Source organism: Zootoca vivipara, chromosome 10, assembly GCF_963506605.1.
Source record: "Zootoca vivipara chromosome 10, rZooViv1.1, whole genome shotgun sequence".
NCBI lineage: Eukaryota > Metazoa > Chordata > Lepidosauria > Squamata > Lacertidae > Zootoca > Zootoca vivipara.
The window spans coordinates 39,048,427-39,073,420 of record NC_083285.1 but is presented as its reverse complement, the minus strand read 5'-3'; the positions used below and the strand labels follow the sequence as shown (position 1 = coordinate 39,073,420).

General features: G+C 41.0%; 1 protein-coding gene across 1 annotated transcript; it reads left to right on the top strand.

The window, feature by feature from the left end:
* Positions 1 to 1,308: 1,308 nt before the first annotated feature.
* On the top strand, positions 1,309 to 23,979 carry LOC118091138 (sodium-coupled monocarboxylate transporter 1-like). The gene is made up of 14 exons (XM_035127796.2): positions 1,309 to 1,683; positions 3,248 to 3,313; positions 4,651 to 4,702; positions 7,115 to 7,182; positions 8,721 to 8,875; positions 10,691 to 10,831; positions 12,034 to 12,163; positions 13,400 to 13,488; positions 15,586 to 15,695; positions 16,316 to 16,383; positions 19,611 to 19,697; positions 21,092 to 21,264; positions 21,928 to 22,034; positions 23,690 to 23,979. Exons 1-14 carry the CDS (start codon positions 1,309 to 1,311, stop codon positions 23,821 to 23,823), a joined length of 1,755 nt encoding a protein of 584 aa, XP_034983687.2. The 3' UTR covers positions 23,824 to 23,979.
* The last annotated feature ends 1,015 nt before the right edge of the window (positions 23,980 to 24,994 follow it).

Here is a 24,994-nt window from a genome sequence, read left to right as displayed (position 1 = left end):
CCCCTGCATTCAGCTCTCGCCTGTGGCTCCTATAAACTGTAAGCATGCAACAGCGACCACACCCTAGGAACAGCTTTGACTGGCCGGCGAAACTAGGTAAGGGTCTCAAACGCTCAGGGAGTTAGTGAAGTATGGGGCAGATGGGACTCTTCAAACTGGGAAGGTAGTCGTCTTTGAGAGAAGAAAAGTCAAAGGAGTAAAAAACGCTACACAAATCTGGCGTGGAGCTCGTAAGACGCTTCCTTTTGGCAACTCCTGCAGCCAAGCTGGTGCCAGACATACTATTCTGCTTTCCTTTGGACTGTATCAGCAAGGCTGAGAGGTGTATGTGTGTGGAGGGTCTTGTCACCTGGGCAGCCCAGGACCCCCGTACACAGTGCAGAGGCTTGTGCACTGTGGGAGGTCACTTCGGTGCTGCTAATGCAGCAGTTTGACTTCCTAAATTCAACACAAATGGACGTCTCGGGTTTAGGGGAGAGCCCTATCCCTTTCCCCTCTGTGAACTACCCTACTCGGTTTTATTAGTGAATATCCCTTTAAGAAAAAAAAACCCCTCTGCATCCCCCTCCCTTCCTAATCAAAGGTTCTGACTCATAGCTTTTACTGCCGGCAGCCATTTTGCCTGCAACTCCTTTCCTGGCGTCTCTAGGGGAAGGAGCTCCTCCTCTGTTTTTTCTTTACCCATTTGACCTTGGGGTTCCCTTTTCATTGCCTCTAGAACTGTAGCCATTCTTCTTTACCTCTCCAAGTATTGGGGCTCCTATTTCTCCAGTCTTTCTGTTTGTGGCAAAGCCTTGTTTATTCAGGCCTACCACCCCACCCCCAAAGACATTGTCAGCAGCAGCTATTTTCTGAGTTGCTGCTTCGCTTCTCCTCGTGGGGACATCTTCACCATTTCCCCGCTGAAGTTCTCCACTTTGAGAGTCCGCTCTGTTTTCTACTGGTCTCCCCCCCCCCCAAATAATTCCATACCTAACCATTATCAGGGTTGCAGCACCTCCATTTTCTTCAAAATTAAGACAGGCTGTTTTTCTTTTTTAAATTAAATATGAAGGAACTCTAAAAAACCCACGGCCTCTCCACACAGAGTTAGGCTTAGCTTAGAGAAAAGATTTAGGAGCAGGATAGCCTAAGCTTAGACTGAGGAGAGAACAGCAGGGCAAAGGGGGCATTGGGCATGCGGGCGAAGACTTGGCACCCGGCTGGTGGTGTCTGTGAGGTTATGTGGCCCTAGAAGCGCCTCCTTTGCAATTGTTTCCCTTCCTCCTTCCTCCTGTCTTCCTTTTGTCTGTATTTGCTGCCTTCGATATGGGCCTCATGCCATTTTCTAAGTTGGATCCCTCTGTAGACCCTGCCGAACTCTTCACGGATATCGACCAGCTGGTCTTTGCGGCTATGCTGTTGGGTTCCGTGTTCATTGGCCTCTTTTTCGCCATGACCGAAGCCCATCAAACTCACAGTGACTATTTGACGGGCAGCCACAGCCTGAATTGCTGGCCTGTGGCATTCTCCCTCACAGCTAGCTTCACGTCTGCGTTGACCATGCTGGAGATCCCGGCTGAGATCTACCGCTTTGGACGCACTGTGGGACTCATTGGCATTGCCTATTTCATCATGGTGGTGATCAGCGCCGAAGTGTTTCTACCCATCTACTACAGGCTGGATATCGGCAGCACCTATGAGGTAGGTAAGAGGTTGCCATGGCCTTTCCAAACCTGTTCCTAGGGCTGAAGACTACTGGTTCCCTGCAAGAGGCATTCTTGTAGCTGTGGCCATTTCCCCCCATTAATGTTACCTGTGGGCCTGGGTGGAAAGGACCAGCTTTCAATTGAGCCTGCATTTTTCCTGCATTTTTCCCAGACCAGGACTCAAGGCAGCTTATAGATAAAAATGTAAAAATGCAGATTAGAATATTAGATAGAAAAAGTAATGTAAATAAATAAGGCAAATGGCTCCCAGTGCATATGTTGTTGTTGTTACATATTTAAGCAAAATTTCACGTGCTAATGGTAACATTCCTTTTCCATGGTGTTGGATTTTTATTTCCAATAATTTAGAATTTTTTTGTATGTTAAAAAAGACAAGTAAAGGAAGAGCATATTATGGTTAAATCTTTGATTCTAAGCTTTTAAAATCTCAGTAAATAAAATAAAATGGAACTAGAATTACAGGTGGTGAAATATAAGCGCTTTAGCTAATATTCCTGCATTGCAGGGGGTTGGACTAGAAGACCCGTGGGCTCCTTTCAAACTCTACAATTCAGTGATTCAATGATTAATATTAGAACACTGATTATTATTTTATTCCTATGTTTATTTGCATCCTACTTTTTCCTCCAAGGAACTTTGAGTAGAGTACTGTACCTTGTTTCCAGTTTTCCAGGATCAGTGGTTTCCAAATTTTTGCCCCTATAGACCACCTGGAAATTGCAAAATATCTGGGTGTACTGCTACTGCTTGTTGCTTCTGTCTTTCATAGCAGTTTTATTACACTGTGCTAGATGCTGCATTATCTGTAACTACGGTATTTTTACAGACAAGCCTTGGACCACCTGAATGGTGGTCCATGAACCCCAGTTTGGGAACCCCTGTATTAGATAATTTTTCTGAAGTGGATTAGGTCAGCTTCATGGCTGAGTAGGATAGGAACCCAGGTCTCTACACTTCTAGTACTGTACAACACTAACCTCTACAACATGCAGGCACTAGCAGAATGCAATTCAACTGTTTGAAGCCCTCATCCTAGAGATACTCAAATGCTTTCACTCCAAACTCTCATGCGGGGATGGGGAAGAAAATCTTCAACAGGCTGCAACTTGCATTCTCCCTATATGTCAATATAGTCATATATGCCATTTAAACAGGAAAAAAATATGTAGAAGAACATAAGCATACTTATCAGGCAACAGCAAACCCAAATATACTAAAAATGATTCAGGAGATCTATAATTAGTAATTGGAACAAGTAATTGGAAACTGGACATAGCAGGTTTATACAGAGATGTGATACTCTGGGAAGAAGATGTTTATTCCTTTCCTTCATTTCCCGCAGCTTCTAATAGCTATAAGGGAGTCATCTCAGTAATTGCACAAAGTTGCATTGACAAACTCTGATATTTACCCAGTTAATTCTCTGAGATACGTACTTAATTTCATTTTAAAGGAATGGTGTAAATACTATTTCTACATATTAAGTAGATTCATATAAAAATGCATGTTTTGTATAAAATAACTTGTCTCTTTTGCAGTACTTGCAGCTTCGATACAATAAATATATACGCCTGTTTGGAACAGTGATGTTTATGATAGTAACGGCAAGTACAGTGCAAGATGATGATATTTTGTATTATTCTATTGTAAATTATTGTTGGACCATGATGTTTAGTTACATAATATTAAATATAAATGTCACTTCCAGAGCTGCTCTTACTCCTGAGTAGTTTCTTTGACCTTCATGCTGATTTACCAGTTGGAATGCCATTTTTGGCTACTGTTTGACATCTTTATGCAGTGTGGTATAGATTGCTTGGCCTTGCTTTAGATTTAAATTACTGGTAGTTCCCTATTTATCACTTTCCCAAGGACCACATTTTTCAGAGAAGATGCAAACTTCAGTTATGTTCCCTTCTTGTTAGAAATAGATGGAAGTGGGACAGGGAATAATGCATTAATTTATGTCCTAATATTTATGTCCATAATATACTTTGGTTTCTCTTTTTACTTAAACTGAATACCATGGGCTGATCTATTAGGACCGTTTGGCTGTAGAGGATTGTACCAGAATACAGATTCCTTCAAACCCTTCGCAATATAGTTATACAATAGTTATAGTTATATAGTTATACAATATGCTGCTTACAAGGGAGTACAGTGTAGGCGTAAAGATAATAATTGCTAGAAGAGAAATAGGTAAAGCGCATTGGTATTCTACAGAGGCTCGCTGCTTACTGGGCTTGCTGCTTACTGTATGTATATACATACTGTAGCAAAGAATCTCAAGTGTCTACATTAAAAGTACATTATGAGATGTCTCTTTCGGGTCTCACATTAGTTGATGCAGCTGAAATGACAGGCATATAGTTAGGATGCTAAGAAATGTCTGATGATTTGTTTGTTCGTATTTGAACAGAGCCAAATTTAATACCATGGTGTTACAACAAATTTTTACTATAAATGCTAATAAAGCAATAAATAGATAGAATGGGTGGACTACTTTCCATTAGCTTCAAGCAGCAATGGCAGTCATTTTATGAATAAATAAATGGAATTCTAGAAAAAGTCTGGGCAGGGCTTTAAGTGGGTCATACGAGGGGCTTATTCCTTCAAGGGCTTTTCATTTGAAAAAGAAAAAAATCTCAGTGCCACTACCAATACCAGGTCCTCATTTAGTTTTGTAGATGAACCAACAGATGAACCATGAGAAGGGTTTTCACCTTTTGAGATTCTAGACTCTGCTGGTGTTTAGGTTTATTATTTACTTCATTTTAAAATATTTTCTGCTCTCTAGCTACCCTCATAGTTTACCTTTGTAATTTGCTTCAGTTCTGCCTGAATGAGAGTCAGTGTAAATCAGTGTAAGCTGGCATAGGACAAATGATTCTGAGAGAGACCATATATTTCACATGGATGTTTATTTGTTCCACCTCCTCAGATAACGTACACTGGAATTGTTCTATTTTCTCCATCACACGCCTTGAATGAAGGTAATGTGAAAATATTGTTAAACACATTTTTTAAAATTAAGGAAAAGTTTGACCTGTTATCTTTAATCTGATATTGCAAGATGTAGGCTGACTTCTGTAGTTGTTAAATGAAAAACATGAGTGAAATTATGTTTGCCCTGCTCTGTGTGAATAGTATGACACCAAAGTCAATATATTACCAAATGCACACAGAAAAAGCATGTGTTGTTATTGAATGAATAACTATTCTGATTTGGCTGTTAATTAAAATTTTAAATAATTTACAGAGGAATCCTGTACCTATTTACTCAGAAGTTAGTCCCATTGTAAAACAGGGCTTACTCCTAGGTCAATGGATATAGTATTCACCCTTAAAAGGGTTTTAAACCTTTTGAAAAATGAGGGAAGAGAGAAAGGAGAAGATTTAAGGTGGCAGGTGATCTTATTGAGAAGAGCATTCCATAATTCAGGTGCTACTACCAAAAAGAGACTTTCCCCCTTGTGGCCCACCTGCTCTTTAAGGAGGAGGAACCCAGAGAAGGGCCTTCAACAAAGATTTGGAGGTTATTGCAGAAAAGTTGGTAAAATGTGGGCTATACAATGTTACTGTTAGATGGATTTGTATCTGGCTGGCTGACTGAACCCAAATAACCAGTTGTTTCTCATCTTGGAAAAAAGTGAGGTGCTGTAGGATTTTGTCCTGGGCCTGGTGTTGGTCAGCATATTTATAAATTACTTTGATAAAGGAATAGAGGGGAAACTCATCAAATTTGCAGGCAACACCAACCTGGGAGGGGTAGCTAATACCTCAGAATATAGAATCAGGATTCGAGATGACCTTAATGAATTGGAGAACTGAACGAAAACTAACAAAATGAATTTCAGTAGGAGAAAATGTAAGGTTCAACACTTGGGCCGCTAGAGTAATCAGGTGCACAAATAAAGAATGGGTGAACAACTGTCTTGACAGCAGTACATACGAAAAAGATCTAGGTGGTCTTTGTGGACCACAAGCTTAGCATGAATCAACAGTGTGATGCTGCAGCAAAAAAGCAAATGCTACTGCAGAAGTATAGCATCTAGATCAAGGGACGTAATATCACCACTCTATTCTGCCTTGGTCGGACCTTACTTGGAGTACTGTGTGCAGTAGGGTGATGACTTTTTCATTTTTTTCTCAAAAATTATTTCCTGTAGCGGCGACTAAAATGAGGTATATTCCATTGAAATATTTAAAAAGGTTACGCACAAACCTTTAAAAAATTTTTTTGTATGCCGTTTTACCATTTCATAAAATTATATTAACAATTCTATATATATTTCGTATCAAATTTGGACACAACACCACATTCCACAATGGGGAGTGCTCTTAGCAAATAGGGTATACAAATGTCACACCTGCGCAAGGTAGAAGCCCCTTTTTGGGACCTCAAAACTCAACCAGCAGACCCTGCCGGGCATGCTGGAAAAAGAACCTACAGGAGAGGTAGCAAAACATCGTCCTCTAGCGGCGTCTATACTGTTACTGCAGCTAAAAAAAGCTTCCTTGTGTGTTTGATGACCCTATATAATGTTGTATATATGTGACTCTAAAGCTTGGGTTCAATTTTATATCTGCTTACAGTGACTTCAAAAATGGTAAAAAACTGATAAATAAATTTTTTAAAATCATTTTGTGTGTGAGGTTTTTTTTAATCAAATCTCATTGAAAGTAAGATTTTATCTAATCTAATCTAATGAAAGCTCATCAAATTATGATACAGGGAAATGAGGTTGTAAAAAAGTCATCACCCTAGTGTGCAGTTCTGGGCACCACAGTTTAAGAATTACATTGATAAACTGGAATGTGTGCAGAGGAGGGCAACCAAGATGATCAAGGGTCTGGAAATCAAACCACATGAGGAACAGTAGAGGGAGATAGGTATGTTTAGCCTGCAGAAGAGAAAAACGAGTGGTGATATGATACTCAACTTCAAATATCAGAAGGTCTGTCATATGGAAAAAGGAGCCAGCTTGCTTTCTGTTACTCCAGATGGTAGGACCTGTACTAATGGATTCAAATTATAAGAAAGGAGATTTCAACTAACCATTAGGGAGAACTTTCTGATGGTAAGGACTGCGCAACAGTGAAACAGACCACCATGCAACTCATTGGAATTTTTAAAGTAGAGGTTGGATGTCCATCTGTCAAGGATTCTATTGCTGTGATTCCGGCATTGTAGAGGGATGGATTATACGACCTCTGGGTTCCCTTCCATCTGTACAATTCTGATTCCATGCTCAAGTATACCTGTTGCTCACTGTTGAATAAGTATTTACATTCCTTGTTGAAATTCATAAATGTGGTGATTTTTCATATGCGTTAGTTTTTTGTTATCTTTGCATTATTTAATTTAATTTAATTGTGTTATGTATCTTTCCCCCCTTTTTCAGTTACAGGAGTTGAGTTGTGGGAGTCTATTATTTCAATAGCAGTAATCTGTACTTTCTATTGCACAGTGGTATGTTAAGAACTTGTTTTAATAAACAAATATTCTATTTAAGTTTTATGTGGTAAAGAATAACTGCATATAGAACCCTGGTAGCCATAACAAGGAATTCTATTCCGGTGATTGCTACATCTCTCTGTCTGCTAGAACACTCTTATTGATTGGTTGGTTGGTTGGTTGACTGACTGGTCTGCTCATATCAATGCTGGCCACAGAGTTGAGGCCAGGGAGAATCCTATCCAGGTACTGACCAAACCCAAGCCTGCTCAACTTCAGCAAGGTGGTCTTAAATGCTTTCAGACCATAGCCTGATATCATATTCTCTTAGCAGGCTAGTAAAAAATGTAGGAGCCCATGAACTTTGGTGGGCTTATCTATACTTATACTGGTTTTAGACAACTGTAATGATCCATGACATCCTTAAATTTTCTGTCTCTCTCTGACAAGCACTGGGAGTCCTCTCGAGCAACGCATTCTTGGCAAGATGGCCTAAGACAGTGGTTTTCACATCAGTGTGCCACGGCACCCTGGGGTACCTCTGTTCCTCTTTCCTTCCCTCCTTCCCTCTGATGCCCTCTTGCGACGACTCTGCCTCCCAAAGGCTTGGCACAGCCACTGGTTGCAGCAGCCCTGGCTACAAGCTCCCCAGGCAAATGGTGCCTCTGGGGCTGGCCAAGAGATGCTGGTTTCCTGGAGCTGAGGTGGCCTTGGAGTAAGCAAGCAAGTGGGTGAGAGAGCCCAGCCAGCCAGTCCGCCAGCCCTTGCTGTTGGGAATGGACAGACAAGTGGGAGGCCGGCTGGGCAGGCAGGGGCTGTGTTAGCCTTTCTTGTGCTTGCTGTGTGCAATGCCTGCCTGCCTGCCTGCCTGGGAGGTGAGAATCCACTGCCAAAGGGGAGCCTTTCCACCATGCAGGCCCAGTGGCACCCGCTGCTGCCTTCCAGGGTGAATAAGATGGTGGCGTCACATTTACCTTTGGCCAGTCTCCATTGGGCTACTAAGGCTGGGGACATCCTCTTCCCAGCCCCCCCGGGGGGTGCAGCATGAGGAGATACCTCTCTTTGGGGTGGGGGAGGGACCGACTCAGAGACCAGGGGTGGTGGTGGCTGCGGCCCAGATGACTTCCAAGGAGAGGGGGGAAGAGAGGAGGCTGAGGGAACTCTCCACAAGGGAGGTTGTTTGAAAGGGGGTGAGGGGCTGTCGGCTCTGCAGGCAAGGGGTGGCATAACACGGCTTCTGAGGGTTGGAGCACATTTCCCCACAGGGCAGCTGCAGAAATAATGTAGTTGGTCAAGGGAGCTGTGGACTCAAAGGTTGTAAACCTCTGGCCTAGGAGATTGCCTGCAGCTTCACTGCTGTGGCTTGAAACTTCTTTAAAATGTAAAGCTAAATTTAAATTTTCTTTTAAATTTAAAGTCAGTGCTGTTGAAATTAGTGTGATTATTTAACTGAGCAAGGACACAGGAACTGGTGCATAAAAATTGAAGCAATTCTACAGAACTCTAGGTAGAACCAAACTTTACTGCATACTGTATCTGCTCTTTTCAAATAGGGTGGCCTAAAAGCAATAGTTTGGACAGATGTTTTCCAGTTTACGCTGATGATATGTGCACTTCTGGCAGTGCTTATACGGGCTCTTATTATTAAAGGAGGAATTGGTCCTATTATAGATGATGCTGTCCAAGGAGGAAGAATAACGAAGTGGGAGTAAGTGTATTTTTGGTTAGGCTGCAGTGTAATACCTCAGACATTCTTAAAAGTTTTGGTGTTTAGGTTTCAATGAGTCAACAACATTAGAAGTAGCATCCTTGATAAAATCTCATGAGCATGGATAAACTATAGGCGGTTGTATCCGGCTGAGCCATACTCAGATTAAACCCATTGAAATCAATGGACTTTAATTAACTTAAATTGGATCTACTCCAAGTGTGATTTATTTATTCATTTATATATAAAAAATTATAGGCACTTCCGTTTATTAAAAATATAAATATTTTATAAAAACATGCAAGTACAGTAAAACTTAAAATACCATAAACAGCAAAAAATAACCATACAAATGACCAACTCATCTGGAAAAACTTCAAACAACTGGGTGTCAGCTCAGGGCTTCTCCAGATTTCCTTTTGCACTGCACTCTCCAGGCATGGGTTTTCACTTTTCAAGTCTATGTGCAAGCAGTTATTTTTTTCTTTCCTTTTTTTGGTCCTGCCACTTTCCACAAGGAAACACACTGTTTACTGTTGAACAGTGCTTTTTTTTTAATTAAAAAAAAGTTTAGGGGTATTCTCATTTTCCTACTCATATTGAAATACTGCCTCTCAATGAGGCCAAACTTAGATTCACAAAATGTTTAGGGGCATGCATACCCTTGCGTCCCCCCCAGAAAAAAAAGCACTGCTGTTGAATTAGAATAAGTAGCAATTGGGTTTTCTGCAGATTGCCGTTTGTTCCACTTCAGTGATAAATGGTAAGCATTTCTGGGGAAACAAAAACCACTCTGACCTGAAAAGTGCAGACCTCCTTTTGGAAAGCACAGTGCAAAAGGAAGCCTGGATGAGGTCTTAGTTGGATACAACTCAATGAGTTGATAGTTTCACATAAAGTGAACATGAGAGGTATACAAACAGATAAAAGGAAGTTTACTACCAATCTGAAACTCCTTGAATAAATATTTCCTAGTGTCAGTAGGATGGCATGTTCTATGGGTGACATATCCTGTTAACCAACAATACTGCCACCCACCTTCAGGAAGACATCGGAAGGCAGCCCTGTATAGGGAAGTTTTTAATGTTTGGTATCTTACTATGTTTTAATTTGTTGGAAGCCGCCCAGAGTAGCTGGGGTAATCCAGTCAGATTGGTGGCATATAAATAACAATAATAAATTATAGTTTGCTCCTGGGGGTGTTACCCAGAGCATAGACTGGGATGAAGAGGATTCTTTTTTGAAAAGTTCTAAAATCCCCCCTGTTGTTGTTTAGTCGTTTAGTTGTGTCCGACTCTTCGTGACCCCATGGACCATAGCACGCCAGGCACTCCTGTCTTCCACTGCCTCCCGCAGTTTGGTCAAACTCATGTTCGTAGCTTCAAGAACACTGTCCAACCATCTCATCCTCTGTCGTCCCCTTCTAGTGCCCTCAATCTTTCCCAACATCGGGGTCTTTTCCAAGGATTCTTCTCTTCTCATGAGGTGGCCAAAGTATTGGAGCCTCAGCTTCAGGATCTGTCCTTCCAGTGAGCACTCAGGGCTGATTTCCTTCAGAATGGATAGGTTTGATCTTAATGCAGTCCATGGGACTCTCAAGAGTCTCCTCCAGCACCATAATTCAAATGCATCAATTCCTCGGCGATCAGCCTTCTTTATGGTCCAACTCTCACTTCCATACATCACTACTGGGAAAACCATAGCTTTAACTATGCGGACCTTTGTCCCCTAAAATCCCCCTTATCTTTCACTAAACTCAGATTTAGTTTTATGTCAAAACCTATACTTTTAAAATACATATGTTTCATCTCTTAGCTTTGACCCAAGCCCTCTGAGAAGGCATACAGTCTGGACAGTAGTTGTTGGTGGTGCTTTCACTTGGCTTAGCGTATATGGAACCAATCACTGTCAAGTTCAACGATACCTTGCCTGCAAATCGCAACGTGAAGCAAAAAAGTAAGTCCCCTTATTGCAGTTCACATACTCTGAAGTGCAGCAGTAGGAGGCTGACATGCTCCTGCCTGTAAGGATGGCTTACCTGTGTTTCAACTAATGGGTTCCCCATGCAACATCTTTTTTGTGCATTAACTTCACAGAGAAATGTGATTTGTAGATAGAAACTAAGTTTTAAAAATTGGATCACCCATGCAGAATTGGAGCAATTGCTGAGTACTTTGCCATTTTGGAGAATCTGTTATTTTTGAAGGGCATATTTCTTCTTACATTACATATTTACCAAAAACATGTTAGTGAAAATAAGTTACCTAAATTTCTATTTTGCTAATATGATAAACTAACACTAGATATCAATATTTTGCTTATTTATTTATATAACAGAATTTATATACCACTTGATTGTAGTAAAACCTCTAGAAATATTGGAATTATCAATAAGATAGTTAAGGACAATACATTTTTAAATAAATCAACAGTACAGTGGTACCTCATGTTGCGTACGGGATCCGTTCTGGAACCCCGTATGCAACATGAGCAGTACGCAACATAAAGCGCTGCGTCTGCACATGCGCATGACGTCAGTTGTCTGTGCATACACGAACCGCCGAACCCTGAAGTAACCCGTTCCGGTACTTCCAGGTTCGGTGAGTATGTATCCCGTGTCATACGCAACCTGCAGCATTCGTAACAAGAGACTGTAAAAGAGATTAAAATATGCTGTAAGCAGGAGCCAAAGAGTACAGCAAAGGCACCAGCCTGATGTGAATAGACAGGGAGTTCCAAAGTATAGGAACTAAAAAAGTTTGATGTATTTGAAGTATGAAATGACTAGTATGTGGCACCTGTAACAATGCCAGATCTGTGCTTAGCAATAATTTGTAGTGTTGCCTATGCAGGAAACATCTTTCACATCAGAAAGAGAGTTCCATGAGTAGACCTATTCTCTGTGCAGCAAAGCTGTCCCAAAGCTTGGTGGTATACCCTGAAATTAAAAACGCCTTGCATTAATCCACAGGATTCCCCTTGCATCTGATGGCTGTTTACGAGGCAGGATGTATCTAGATATGTGTTCTTACAATGTTCTGCTGCTCTTGGAGTCAGAGTACATTGAGGCATTAATGTGGCAGTACTCCTCTATTTTAAAATAATTTCTGCAAGAGCTAAGCTTTGTTAGCTTTCTTCTCTAACTTTTTTTTCAACAGATCTCTGTATATAAATCTTGTGGGACTCTGCTTAATTCTGTGTATTGCAGTTGGATGTGGATTTGCAATGTACTCTGTATACAAGGATTGTGACCCATGGACTGCCGGCTTTGTGTCAGCACCAGATCAGGTTTAGTTTACTACTGAGTGAAATACATAAATATGAATTTGATCTACTTTGTGTGTATCTCCCATGGAACTATTTGAGTTTTGAGTAGGGCTTTTGGAAAGGCAACATTATTAACATATTATGACAGATAGGAACAAAGGAAAGTGCTATTTTACTTGAAATAATGGACAGATATAATGGAATCAGGAAATATTTTTCTTTTTAACCATAAGAATTTTATATTTATGCAGTTGTACAATTTTATTTTTTCTGCAACAAACAAGTGTAGTGTATAAAAATAAACAAGCCACATATTTGAAAATAAATCTTTATTTTGAACTTAAACAATCCGAACTTATAACAATATAGGAATGATTTATTTATAAAAGTATTTGTATACTGCTCCATCATAAAGAAATACAGTTTACAGCAATAAAAACAAATACAATAAAACCATAAAAGTTCAAAACAGTTAAAGACAGATATCAATTAACCATTGTGGAAGGACACATGCTTAATTGCAGAATGGAAAAGTTTTCAGCAGGTATTTAAAAATTGGCACAAAAAGCGTCTGCTGATGTCTTTTTGAGTCAAATTCAGTGCAACAGCCAGAGTTAACATGAACATTTAGCTTTCCCCTGCCCTCTGTTGAAGTAGTGGAGCAAATACGGGTTAAGGCAATTTAGGAGATTCATAGGTTTGCAGCTTTGGTATCCAACCTGGAGGTTCTCTTGCACATTTTTCCTTTTTGTGGCTTTGGCCAGGATGTTTCAGATTCTTTACTTGCCTGTTTGGCATAGGAGGCAGCTGCTCACCTGCTCTGTATCTCTTCCTCACTTTCAGCCGTGGGTGATGACATCCCTTGGAAAATGGGCTTTTTGGCCCACAAAGAAATCAAGTCAGTACTCACGGGTGGTCTGTAGGCCAGCCCCACAGAGATTTTCCAGTGCCAAGGCATCTCCACACACAAGCTCACACTCCACAACCCAACATAAGCTCCCACATGACATAAGCACTGAGCACCAAGCCCTGTGCATACCAGCTGTAGTGAGTACCCAATATGCCAAGATGCTCCACACATCAGAAGATCAAAGCATATTTCTCTTCACAGCCACGGCCTCCGTTGGAGAGCTACAGTTTAAATGAAACATAGTATGACATGACTAAAATATTTAAAGTTATATTATTCAGACACAGGCTATATATTTAAATGACAGCAAAAAATTAAAATCTCAATTTTGGGGGCAATTTTTTTAGATCATGCCGTATTTTGTGATGGATATTTTGGGAGAGTATCCAGGACTTCCGGGACTCTTTGTGGCTGGGACCTTCAGTGGAACATTAAGGTAAATTTTCAAATTGCCATCCTAGATCTAGATTCTGGAAAGTAACAGTTTTAGCATAAAAAGATGGGCTAGAACTAATGTGTTTCCCAGGACAAATGACAAGCTATGTTAAGGACATGGTCTGTTTTTGCAGTCACTGTTGTTTTAACATTAAATTACCGCTGTGAGTGGCACAGGCAAAATTAGAAGTTAAAGCTAGAGTTAGAAATGCATTAAAAAGCTACTACTTAGAGTTTTAAAAAATGCATGTTGAAGTGAGTTTTTAGTCTATTGCTATTTTAACTTCTCGAAAGTTTAAATTATTGTTGCAATTTTTTTCATATTGCTACTGTTTTGTCTTCATTATAAACTACTTTGAGGTTGTTTTTTTTTTTAACAATCAAGTGGTGGTATAAATTTAATGAAATAAATAGATTAATAAAATGCAACACCAAAGCATACATTAACATACTATAATGCACAGTTTGGCCCTCAGTCATCTGTTGTATCATGCAGAAGCTTTATGGTAGGTTAATCTGATTTATCACAACCATAACGTTTCACAAGAAAAGAAGGTAAATTAGCAGGATGCTAGGAATGCTTCAAAGGCTAATTAACACTACACGTGGTGTTAACATTATTAGAAATTGTATGATGTTAAAACGGGAGCATGTAGATATTATCAAGGGGAATAGGATGCGAAAGAAGAAGATTAAACCCCTACAGACTTAAAAGTCCATAGAAATTGCCCTCTTGGTTCAGCAGTTAGCATTAGGAAAAAACTCCCATTGGAAGCAAAGGGACTCTTTGCTTTAAATGCTAATTGTTATGTGGTGGAAGCTGAGTTTTCAGAATTTGCACTTGCAAGGATGCCTTAAACTTTACCTTCCCCATGTCCTGCTAACTTTGAGAACAAGTGCATGATGGGCCTGTTACCATTTATTCTGCTCCATTGTACTCCCACCATTTATTTTTTAAATCTGTGGACATTACCCAGGAACCAGAGCAATTCTGTAGTTTCTGGTGAAATACTGTATTTTGGTATGTTTTCTCTCAAACTTCAATGTAACTTAAGCACCGTGTCCTTATTCAAGCTGTGTTGAATCCTCAGTGTGTACATCTGAGAAGGCTTCCTTTTCACCTGGAATTTTGGGGACAGGGTGGTGGGGATATTAACCAAGCAATTCCGTCAGGTGAAGACATCACTCCGCCCTCTGTTACAGTGGGTAACTTCAGTACACATCTCATAGTGCTGATGTGTACAGTGATAGGCAAATTAGACTTGAAACACAACTGTGTATTATGTCGGCAATGTGTGCACAGTCTTAATTTTAAAAAGAAAATATGAGTTCCATCTTGTTATAAGTTCCAACATTGAGTGGGGAACTTGGAACTGCAGGAGGTATAAACTCATGGGCGCTGTGGTGCCAGTGGCACTATAGTGGAGATAACAGCTTTATAGCTTGGCAAAAATGTTTTCCACACTTGATGTCATTTTCCATGGATTGCTAATACAAATGATAAATTTACCAAGTGGTTAATGTAGGAAAGTAATTCCACTTATCGACTCTCAACTTTTAACTAGCATTAGAATAGTGGTAGAAGGTCGGGGTGGTGGTGGTGGAATCTCACCATGGTTTTGTCAATACACTGAGGTCCAGCTCCGAGGGCCTTATGGTAGTTCCCTCACTGCAAGATGTGATGTTACAGGGAACCAGGCAGAGGGCCTTCTTGGTGGTGGCGTCCACCCTGTGGAACATCTTCCCATCAGATGTCAAGGAAATAAACAACTATCTGACTTTTAGAAGACATCTACTGTTTAGGAAATTTTTTAATATTTGATGTTTTATTTTGTTTTTAATCTATTGGGAGCCGCCCAGAGTGGCTAGGGATGGGCGGGGTATAAATAATCTATTATTATTTATTATTGACTAAACAAATTTGTGGTGAAAACCCCTTACTGCTTTGTGAGTTGGTCATCTGTATTAAAACTCTGTTTCTGCACCCCCTCAAATTAGTTTAATTCCCTTGATTCAGTTTTTAATATTTTTGAACTATTTAAATATTTTAAATATTTGTCAATAAAGATGCAAAATATTTTAATTTTACACTCCTTAGTACAATGTCTTCCAGCATCAATGCGTTAGCTGTTGTAACTGTAGAAGATCTTATTAAACCTAATTTCAAAGTCTCTGAATCAAACTTGGCATGGATTTCCATTGGAGCTAGTAAGTTTACATGTGACATCTTCTATCTTAGAAAAACCCTGTATCCTCCTCCCCTGCTAATAATAAAATACAATTGAGTTATGGTATACTAGAAAAGATATGGGTTAAGGTTAGAACAGGTATGGGTCCAACAACTGGGAGGCCACCATTTTCCTCCGGCAGAGCTGGGATTTGAGCTAGGTGTCCCAGATCCAAGTCCACCTCTAGTTGCTGAACCATTCTGGCTTTAGGCCATAATTGATTTTAGGCCAAGAGTATCATGGCAATTTCAAATTTATTAGGAAGGTGTTGCACCAGGGAGTTTCTTACTCTTCATAAATGATACTCAACTATACATGCATAGTAAGCTTTTTTTAGCCATGCGAATAAGGTGTGACAAAAATTTCATATGCTAATTGTATTATGTTTAAACTAATATCTAGCATTTAAGACTCTTGAAAAATTATTCTCATATTAGCCCTCTACTAAAGGGGGTGGGAATGGCAGTTTATTGGTTTGAGCATTCCTCAAAGTAAATCCTAATAGCCACATGTGATTTTATAATGAGCAAACAGAGAAACATTTCAGTCAGTTGCATAATTAAGTTGTCCTATAAATGTTTTATACATTTATCCAATCAGAGGTGCTGTATGGTTCAGTGTGCCTTTCCATGGCTGGAGTGGCATCTGTTATGTCTAGTTTTTTACAGGTAGGTGTAATTTAACTGCTATTTTAAGTCTCAGCCTTCTTAAAAATAAGTTGCTCTATTGTTGTGTGCACTTCCAAAAGGTTAATTTTCATAATTTAGTGCTCTGCTGGCAGCTTCAGTGACTGTAGCGTTTACTCATGAGTTAGAGAGGAATGGGGTGAATAAAGAAAGACAAAGACAAGAGACTTTTACCAGCAAAGCTCTCAGAGAGGGAAAGAGGAAAGTGTGGCACCCTTCTCCTTCCCTGCAGGCTCTTTTTATTAACATCCAAAGCTGGCATTCCCACAATTCAAATCCTCCAATCACATTTGAGCCAGCAGGTGCTTTTCACATGACCTAGTATCAGGATTCTACACCTCAGAGCAGGAAATACATCAAAGGAGGCAATAAACTCAGGAAAGGAAGGACAGATAGGCATTTATCACTTCTTCCTAGAGATTGAGATCTACTTCAAAGAGAGGCATCCAGGAGGTCTGGCAGAAAGAGCTGGCAGAGAGGAAAAGCCAAATGGGCAGGGAATTTTTCCCAGAGGCTGCATAACCTTCCCATCTCATATATGGCCAAATAAAATGATATGAACATATCTTATATAGAACAGTGGTATCCTAAGATCATCCAGTCTGACCCAGCCAACTCTCTAACCTACAACTCGCACCAAGTGCACCTTGGTCAAGCTTCACTGATCGACACATCTGATCAGACTAAATCATAGGGATACATTGTCCAGGATATAATGCTACAAGTGACTACCATCTTCCGTCTTCCCAAAGGCACTCTGGGAAGGAAGAATGGTGGTGACACAAGCTCTCGTCCTGAGCTGCCAAAGGTACCAGCAGAGTTACTGGTTTTCAAAAAAGTAAATGAAAGGGAAGAAGCAATTCCTCTCCTAGAAAGTTGCAAATTGCTTGAACTGCCCCAATTTGCCTGACAAGACCCTCTGCAGTCAGGTGAGCTCTAAAGCAGGGTGAAAGGAGACTATCCCTAATTTGCTTTAGTAATTATGTGGCTTGGGAAATGAATCTCTAACCTGGGTATGTTGAGTGAAACTGTCATTGAAAAAGTAATCAATTTAAATACAGTATACCAAGAAATTTGATTGACTCTTTTTCCTATGCTCAAATAGATTGTCCCTGGTGTTCTTATACTATACATACTGTCTGTTGGTGTTTTTTTAAGTACTTACTGTAGTAGGGATGCAGTTAATACCATTGAGGGTTTTATTCACCAGTGCATGAAGTTTGTTGGAATGGAGTGGGATGCCATTCCACTTGTTCAAACAGACCTAAAACAAGCTTTTAAATATATATAATTGATACTGATTCAATTTGAAACAAAACCATTGCACTTCCCTTTGTCCTGCAATGATTCCCAAAGCAAAAATCACATATAACCTGAGGGAGGCAGGAATGCTTTCAATATCCTTCAGTATATCTGCTGCCATTTAGTTTGGAGAAAGCTCCTGAAACTATTGACTTTTCCCCAGTTTACCAGCAATCTGTCTAGACAGCAGGGTGCTAGTTTACCTCCCTAAGAAGTTATTATTTCGGATTGAAGTGTATTCTTGGTCCTTTCTGATTCCATGCTTTGGGAGTGGTGAGAGAAGTGCACAGATCTTTAATTGGGCCAGGTTGTCCTGGTCCCACTGCATAAAACAAGGCATGCAACACAAACATATGTAGTGCTGCCAGGCAGATGGGAATAAGGGGCAGCTAACCCACCTATGCAGGACATGCCCCACTGTACTTGAAATGACCCAGAAATAAGTCTTTGCTACCACTTTGATGGCTCAAAAGTACAATTTGGAGGGGGGAAAGGCTCTAGGGTAGGAGATTCTCTGAAGGTCCTTCGCCATCTATGCTCATTCCGACAGGAAGCAAAGACTTTCTTTAATTTGTGTCAGGGTTGAGATCCCGGATGGCAACGGAAGATAAGGGTATGGTAATGCTCATGGACCTACCCCAAAGGGCTTGAAACAACTTGTATCATTATCATTTACCTCATAAACTATATTACAAGGATCACAAGATGTGCAGGTCTAGGAGCCATTCCTGTAGTTGCTGTAGAGATGAACACCATCGGGGGTCGCCAGTGCAATACCCTGGAGTGACAATGTGCCCACCAATACTTTCCATGACACCCAGTGAAGATCTTAGGAAATTATTCTCAGTTACTCAGTGGGTCCAACTTTTCCCACACCAAACTATGTCCATCCTTGACAAGGACCAATCATGCCTGACCCCTGCAAATCTCCCATAGATGCTGTAGTGGTGTTCACAATAATCTTCGTGGTTTAGTGGCACACCCTCCAGCGGATATTGTTTTGTCCTTGTTTCAGTGTGATCTGGATCAACCTGGGTTTCAACAAATGAAGCAGACACTAGAAAGTTTCCTTTCTAGAATGGAATTTACATTAAAATGTTTTGTTGAGAGTTTGAGAGATTTCATTGTTGCCAGGCTAGCTCCTTGGCAATGGCCTTATGTATGGGTCTTTAGTATAGGAAAGGAGGCTGTTTTGTGCCAAAGGCCAAATGGGCCTCATCTGGCTGGTAGTGAGAAGGACAGTAGGCAGAGTGGTGTGTGAGAGCTGGAAGCAAAGAGTGAGAGCCATGATTGATTTCTATTTGAATCCAAGGCTGTGGCTATGAGAGAAGCAAGACCTTCTGGGATGAAAATGCTACGAGCCCCTCCATTGTAGGGAGCAGGTTGTGTATATTTGGAGATTTAAACCATATATCATAAAGACACTAACGTACAGGTTCCACTGCCCCTCATTCCAAGGAAACCAAAGCCTGAGTATGTCCCTGGAATCTCGCATCGCTTAGAGAGTGGTGTGATGTGCAACATTATGCTCCATTAGTCTTTCTCATTAGGTTCACAGAGCTATGGGAATGCTTAACAGGGAACTAAATATAGTGCAACATGGACATCTGCCACAATATCATTTGAAAGCTGCTTCTCTCTGGTTAAATCCATCCAACAAGATTGTTGTTTGTTCACACATTTATGAAACATTTTATTTGCCTCAGGATTCTCCCTCAGTAAGTACTCATGAAGTGTTTCGGCCTGCCCTATACAAGTATTGCTACGTTATACCTTGAAAAATTTCCTCCTGCATCCCTAGCAGACGATGGGTATTTTTACCTAGGTAAATTTCTGTTCTGGAGAAGAAGAATAAGTAATGCTTCCTGTACTTACCAGAGTTTGTGATTTTTTTCTCCCTTCCTCAGGCTTCATTCAGTCTTTTTGGAATAGTTGGTGGCCCTCTTTTGGGGATATTTTCTTTGGGCATCCTCATGCCTTTCGCAAATTCTAAAGTAAGTACTTGTCGTTCATCTTACTCTCCCTAAATGGAGCGGGGTTTGGAGTGGTGATCACCTTTCATATTTTAGCATTTCAGAGAGTTTCTTGTACCAGGCATCTTTACACACGGGGTGAAACAGACTCTTTGTTCAGACAAGACTTAATGCTATGCTATGGTTTAGCATTCTGTCAACAAGCAATTGGGAGCCCAGCACTCACCCACTTTCTCTCAACACCTTGTGTGTAGTGCTGCCCTGCCATTTACCCTGGTTGGATGCAATCCATAACTCGCCATTTCATTGGAAGCAGTAAACTATGGCTCCCTTCTTCTAGGATGAGGCAGAAACCACATATACATTAGGGAAGGGGAAAGTGTCAGCCTAGAGTCCTGACTACAATGGTTTGGTTATATCTCAACCACCCTGAAATCTAAAAGGCAAAGTGATACAATGAATTTAAAAAACTTTATATTGTAAAAAACTTCAAATAAACTGTACTGATAACTCTGGACAAGGAGCAGTCCTTTAGTTTATTACATCTTAAAGGCCTTTACACGATCAATTTAAAGAACTGCAGGGTAGATCCCAGGTTGAAGTAATGCAAATAAACCCAAGTGAAAACACATGTTCTGGAAGCACTGTTGTTAACAAAGTACTTTAATTTCAGTATAAAGCTAGAGTGCATTCTAAAACTGGGAACTTGAAAAATAAGTCAATTTGAACTCTTAGATAGTCTTGAAAAGAGTTATCCAGGGGAAAAAAATGTTTGCAGAAAAGCAAATGCCTTGTAGTCTATTAAAATAAAATTTATTTTTAATATGGTGTTGCTATCTTAGCTTCAGCTTCTTCACTAAGTTACAGGTAGGCTTCCTGATGCAGAGTCCCATATACGCAGAGATTGTTGTTGTTGTTTAGTCGTTTAGTCGTGTCTGACTCTTCGTGACCCCATGGATCAGAGCACGCCAGGCACTCCTGTCTTCCACTGCCTCCCGCAGCTTGGTCAAACTCATGTTCGCAGCTTTGAGAACACTGTCCAACCATCTCGTCCTCTGTCGTCCCCTTCTCCTTGTGCCCTCCATCTTTCCTAACATCAGGGTATTTTCCAGGGAGTCTTCTCTTCTCACGAGGTGGCCAAAGTATTGGAGTCTTAGCTTCAGGCACACAGAATTTCTCTGCAGTTGCTTTGCTTTCTCCATTGTAACAAATGGCGAGCTGCAACAGAGCGCTGAGTTGAGGGCAAGAACTTTTAAAAAATGGTGCCCTAAAAGCAGACTATAAGACTCATTTAATATTGGGTAGGTAGCATTAATTTCCTTTAAAGAATTGGACCCAGGGCCTTTTGGTTTTTAAATGATTTTTCTTTTTTGTTATTGTTTAGCTTTCATTGTGTGTAACTTTCTGTTTCTTAGGGTGCATTTTCAGGTCTACTTTGTGGGTTTACTATTGTTTTGTGGATTGCATTTGGGTCTCGGAGGCACCCTGCCCCTCCACACAGAACATTGCCATTGCCCCTTTCAGTTAGAAACTGTACAAAATACAATATTACACAAACTACTACTCTCCACCCTACAACTTCTGCAAGGTACGTACAAGAAGTCAGTGACAAGTTTGATACGATTGAATGTTTCATATTGTTTGGCTTTTTTATAGTATAGTATAGTATAGTATAGTATAGTATAGTATAGTATAGTATAGTATGTTTTGGTACATTCTTTTAACTTCATTTTTTTATTGACCTTTACTATGTTATTGTTGATCCTCTTAGGATTCTTTTTGGCACAAACATTATTGTGTATGTGCTCCTATATATATTGAAATATACAGTGGTACCTCGACTTACAAATGCCTCAACTTCCAAAGGTTTCGACTTACAAAGTCCACTAACGAAGTATTTTGCCCTGTGCGCGGTCTGCGTTAGCAGTTTAAATTATAGTGGGTAGGATTCAACTAATGAGTCCCATCACTGGACACCTTGTGCAAGGACACCGGCTTAAGCAGTGGGCTTTCCCCCCTCTCCTCTACCTGCATTGTACAAACTAGCTCAGGGGGACAATCAGGAGAGCCCCTGGAACAGCACATGGAGGCAGGAATGGGAGACCATTCCAGCTGGCAAGCCAAAATGCTTGCCCTGGCAGAACAATAATCTTAGCACAATGTTGAATTCCTCCCAGTATGTTTCTGGATAGTATTAGTGCATAATTCTAGGAAATTAATATTAAATCTTTCTTTTTTTGTCCAATTCCAGACCTGACCAAAAGGATTACTGGTGGTTCTCACTGTCATATCTCTACTTCAACCCATTAGGAACTTTGATCACATTTACTGTGGGATCAGTTATGAGTTTGGTAACAGGTACCTTTTTCTGGTTTTGACATAAGCATCAAAATTTGTGTCTACAGTTATTTCTGATTTGTTGCTATACATATTTAAGGTATAACACATGCTTCCTTAGTTTGTCTATCGTTTCCCACTATAAATGTAGGTCTTCATTGAGCAGCTGTGTCCATACTAACAAACAATATGTGCTCAATTTGTATTGGCCCTTTTCTATAGAAATGATTGGCCCTGAAAGAAGTGTAGTCGTGCACAACTAACTATATGCAGAATCTAGAGGTCCCAGATGGCCATCCACATCAGTGGGTGCACCCAAGCATTCTCTCGGGTGTTGGAGGTCTCTAAGTGAGACCCCTCTGCGTGTTGGCGCTGCTGCTGCTGATTGTGCTGCTCCTGGGCAGCCGCGAGCCGGCCACTTTCGCTTCCTCTCGCGCGTGGGGAGTCCCGAGGCAGCGGCCCTCCCTCCCCGCCGAGCGGCATGGAGGAGAATTCCGCCTTGAACCCCCGCGTGGGAATTGGCGTCTGGCCAGCCGGCTGCATCAGATGAAGAGCCGCTCCTCAACTCTGAGGCGGTGGTCGAGGACGAAGACGGGCCTCCTCCTCCTCTCCCTCAGCTGCAAGAATCCCCTCAGCCGCCACCCGCCGAGCCGCTATCATTGTCTGAGGAAGCAGCCCCCACCCCCACTTGGTGGACATTGCCATTCAAATGGGATGTGTATGTGTGCCATGTCCTGCGATGGATTATGTGGGGTGGGGCTTGCCTTGTTTCATTAGCCATTGGATGCCTGGGGAGCTGAAGTCCTGTTAAACTCGGTGTGGTCTGCCTTCAGAGTCAACCTGCCCGGGCAGATTGGGCTGGAACCCTAGTGCTACCGGTTCCCTCCATGACGTTGACTTGGAAGCAGGTTCCACCGAGTTCAATGATGCTTAATTCTCAAGGCTATTATTATTATTATTATTATTATTATTATTATTATTATTATTATTATATTTAAGGAAGCTCACAAGGTCCTGCCTGGAGGCTTGCAACATAAAAAATTAGGCACACCAAAGGGTGGATGCTCAGGAACTCCTGGATCCTTGGGCCAGCTGTCATCTTCCTTTTGCTCTGCTTTCATGACCATTTTATCAGAGGCCCACCGTCACAAAGTCTTGCTTAACCCTCCCAATTCACTTTTCTCCTTTTCCCTCCCAAGCAAGTGATGTTCTAATCTAAACAGCTTGCCTCCCAAGCCTCTGCGGGAGGAGAGCTATCCCCACAGAGGCTTGGGAAAAGGTTGACAACTCTGGGAAACCGGGGGGGGGGGTGGCGCCAGAGGGATCTTTGCACCACGGTGCCAGATTATACTTAGGATGACCCTGTCAGCCAGCTACCATCCTCCCTATGTCCTGAGAAAGGACTAGGGTGAAGGTATTTTCTTGGAGCAATGCATTCTGGGTGAGTGGCTGGGTTAGCCACCTGCGCTGCTGCCACTTTGCCAACAATACCCATCATCGTTGGCCATGCTTGCTCAGGCTAAAGGACGCTAAAGTTCAGCAATGTCTGGAGGACCAAAGGTTCCCCACACCTGGGCTATGAGTGTACATGATCAGGTTGTATCAGTACCTGAACTGCACCAGTCTTAATAAAAAGTATTGTGAGAGATCGTGTTGTTAATCAAACTATCTTCTAGGGGGATTACAGCAACATGTGGAAAGCAAACTTATATATGGCAAAGAGGACATAATGGACAACTTCAGGTACTGGAAAGATAAATGGGTAAGTAAGGTTTTAAGTCCTCCTCATATGTATTTCATAGGCAGATAGTGAGCTTATCCTTGCATCGCCACTTCTCCAAGGAAAACCCGCAATTTAGTGCTGAATCGGAGTGGATGGCAATCAAGTTTTCCATTAATTGCCATTTGTTGCCAAAGAGGTTTTCCAGGGGAAAGCAGCAAAGGCAAAACAGCTCAGAGCGGTGCCTAGAAAACATGTGACTAGCGGAAGTGTGGACAATAGGGTGATGACTTTTTTTACAACCTCATTTCCCTGTATCATAATTTGATGAGCATTCAAGATTAAATAAAATCTTACTTTCAAAGAGATTTGATAAAAAAACCTCACACACAAAATGATTTAAAAAAATTTATTTATCAGTTTTTTGACCATTTTTGAAGTCACTAAGCAGATATAAAATTGAACCCAAGCTTTAGCGTCACATATATACAACATTATATAGGGTCATCAAACATACAAGGAAGCTTTTTTTAGCTGCAGTAACAGTATAGACGCCGCTAGAGGACGATGTTTTGCTACCTCTCCTGTAGGTATGTATTCCCAGCATGTCCAGCAGGGTCTGCTGCCTGAGTTTCGAGGTCCCAAAAGGGGGCTTTTACCTTGCGCAGGTGTGACATTTGTATACCCTATGTTGCTAAGAACACTCCCCATTGTGAAATGTGGTGTTGTGTCCAAATTTGATACGAAATATATATAGAATTGTTAATACAATTTTATGAAATGGTAAAACGGTATACAAAAAAATTGTTTGTGCGTAACCTTTTTAAATATTTCAATGGAATATACCTCATTTTAGTCATTAATAGGCAAAAGTTCATCCATTTGTGCTACAGGAAATAATTTTTCAGGGGGGGAAATGAAAAGGTCACGACCCTAGTGGACAACCTCGGGGTCTATCCATCTGTATGCTTATTTAAATTCACAATCTAATCTCAGACATTCTATGCAAGCATGCATGGACTAGGAGCACAAAACTGGAGTACCAGTTCCAACTAAAGATCTTTCTGTCACCTCATCACCCTTGGTGGGACTTCCTTGCCCTTCTCCAAGGCCTAGGTACATATGATCCAACAGCAGGTGTCAAATGTGTAGGGTGTAAGGGTTTTGCAAATGTGCAAGATCTAGTTCAGAAAGTAATCCAACCAGAGATTCCTCAGTAAATTTAGCCATTGTGGAATAAGAATGTCCCCATGTGAATCAG

Excerpts from the sequence above, each read along its gene's own strand:
- LOC118091138 (XM_035127796.2), top strand. The coding sequence starts at position 1,309 with ATGGGCCTCATGCCATTTTCTAAGTTGGATCCCTCTGTAGACCCTGCC. Across the intron at positions 4,703-7,114 it reads ATCACACGCCTTGAATGAAG|TTACAGGAGTTGAGTTGTGG; the intron begins GTAATGTGAAAA and ends CCCCTTTTTCAG. Across the intron at positions 13,489-15,585 it reads ACCTTCAGTGGAACATTAAG|TACAATGTCTTCCAGCATCA; the intron begins GTAAATTTTCAA and ends TACACTCCTTAG.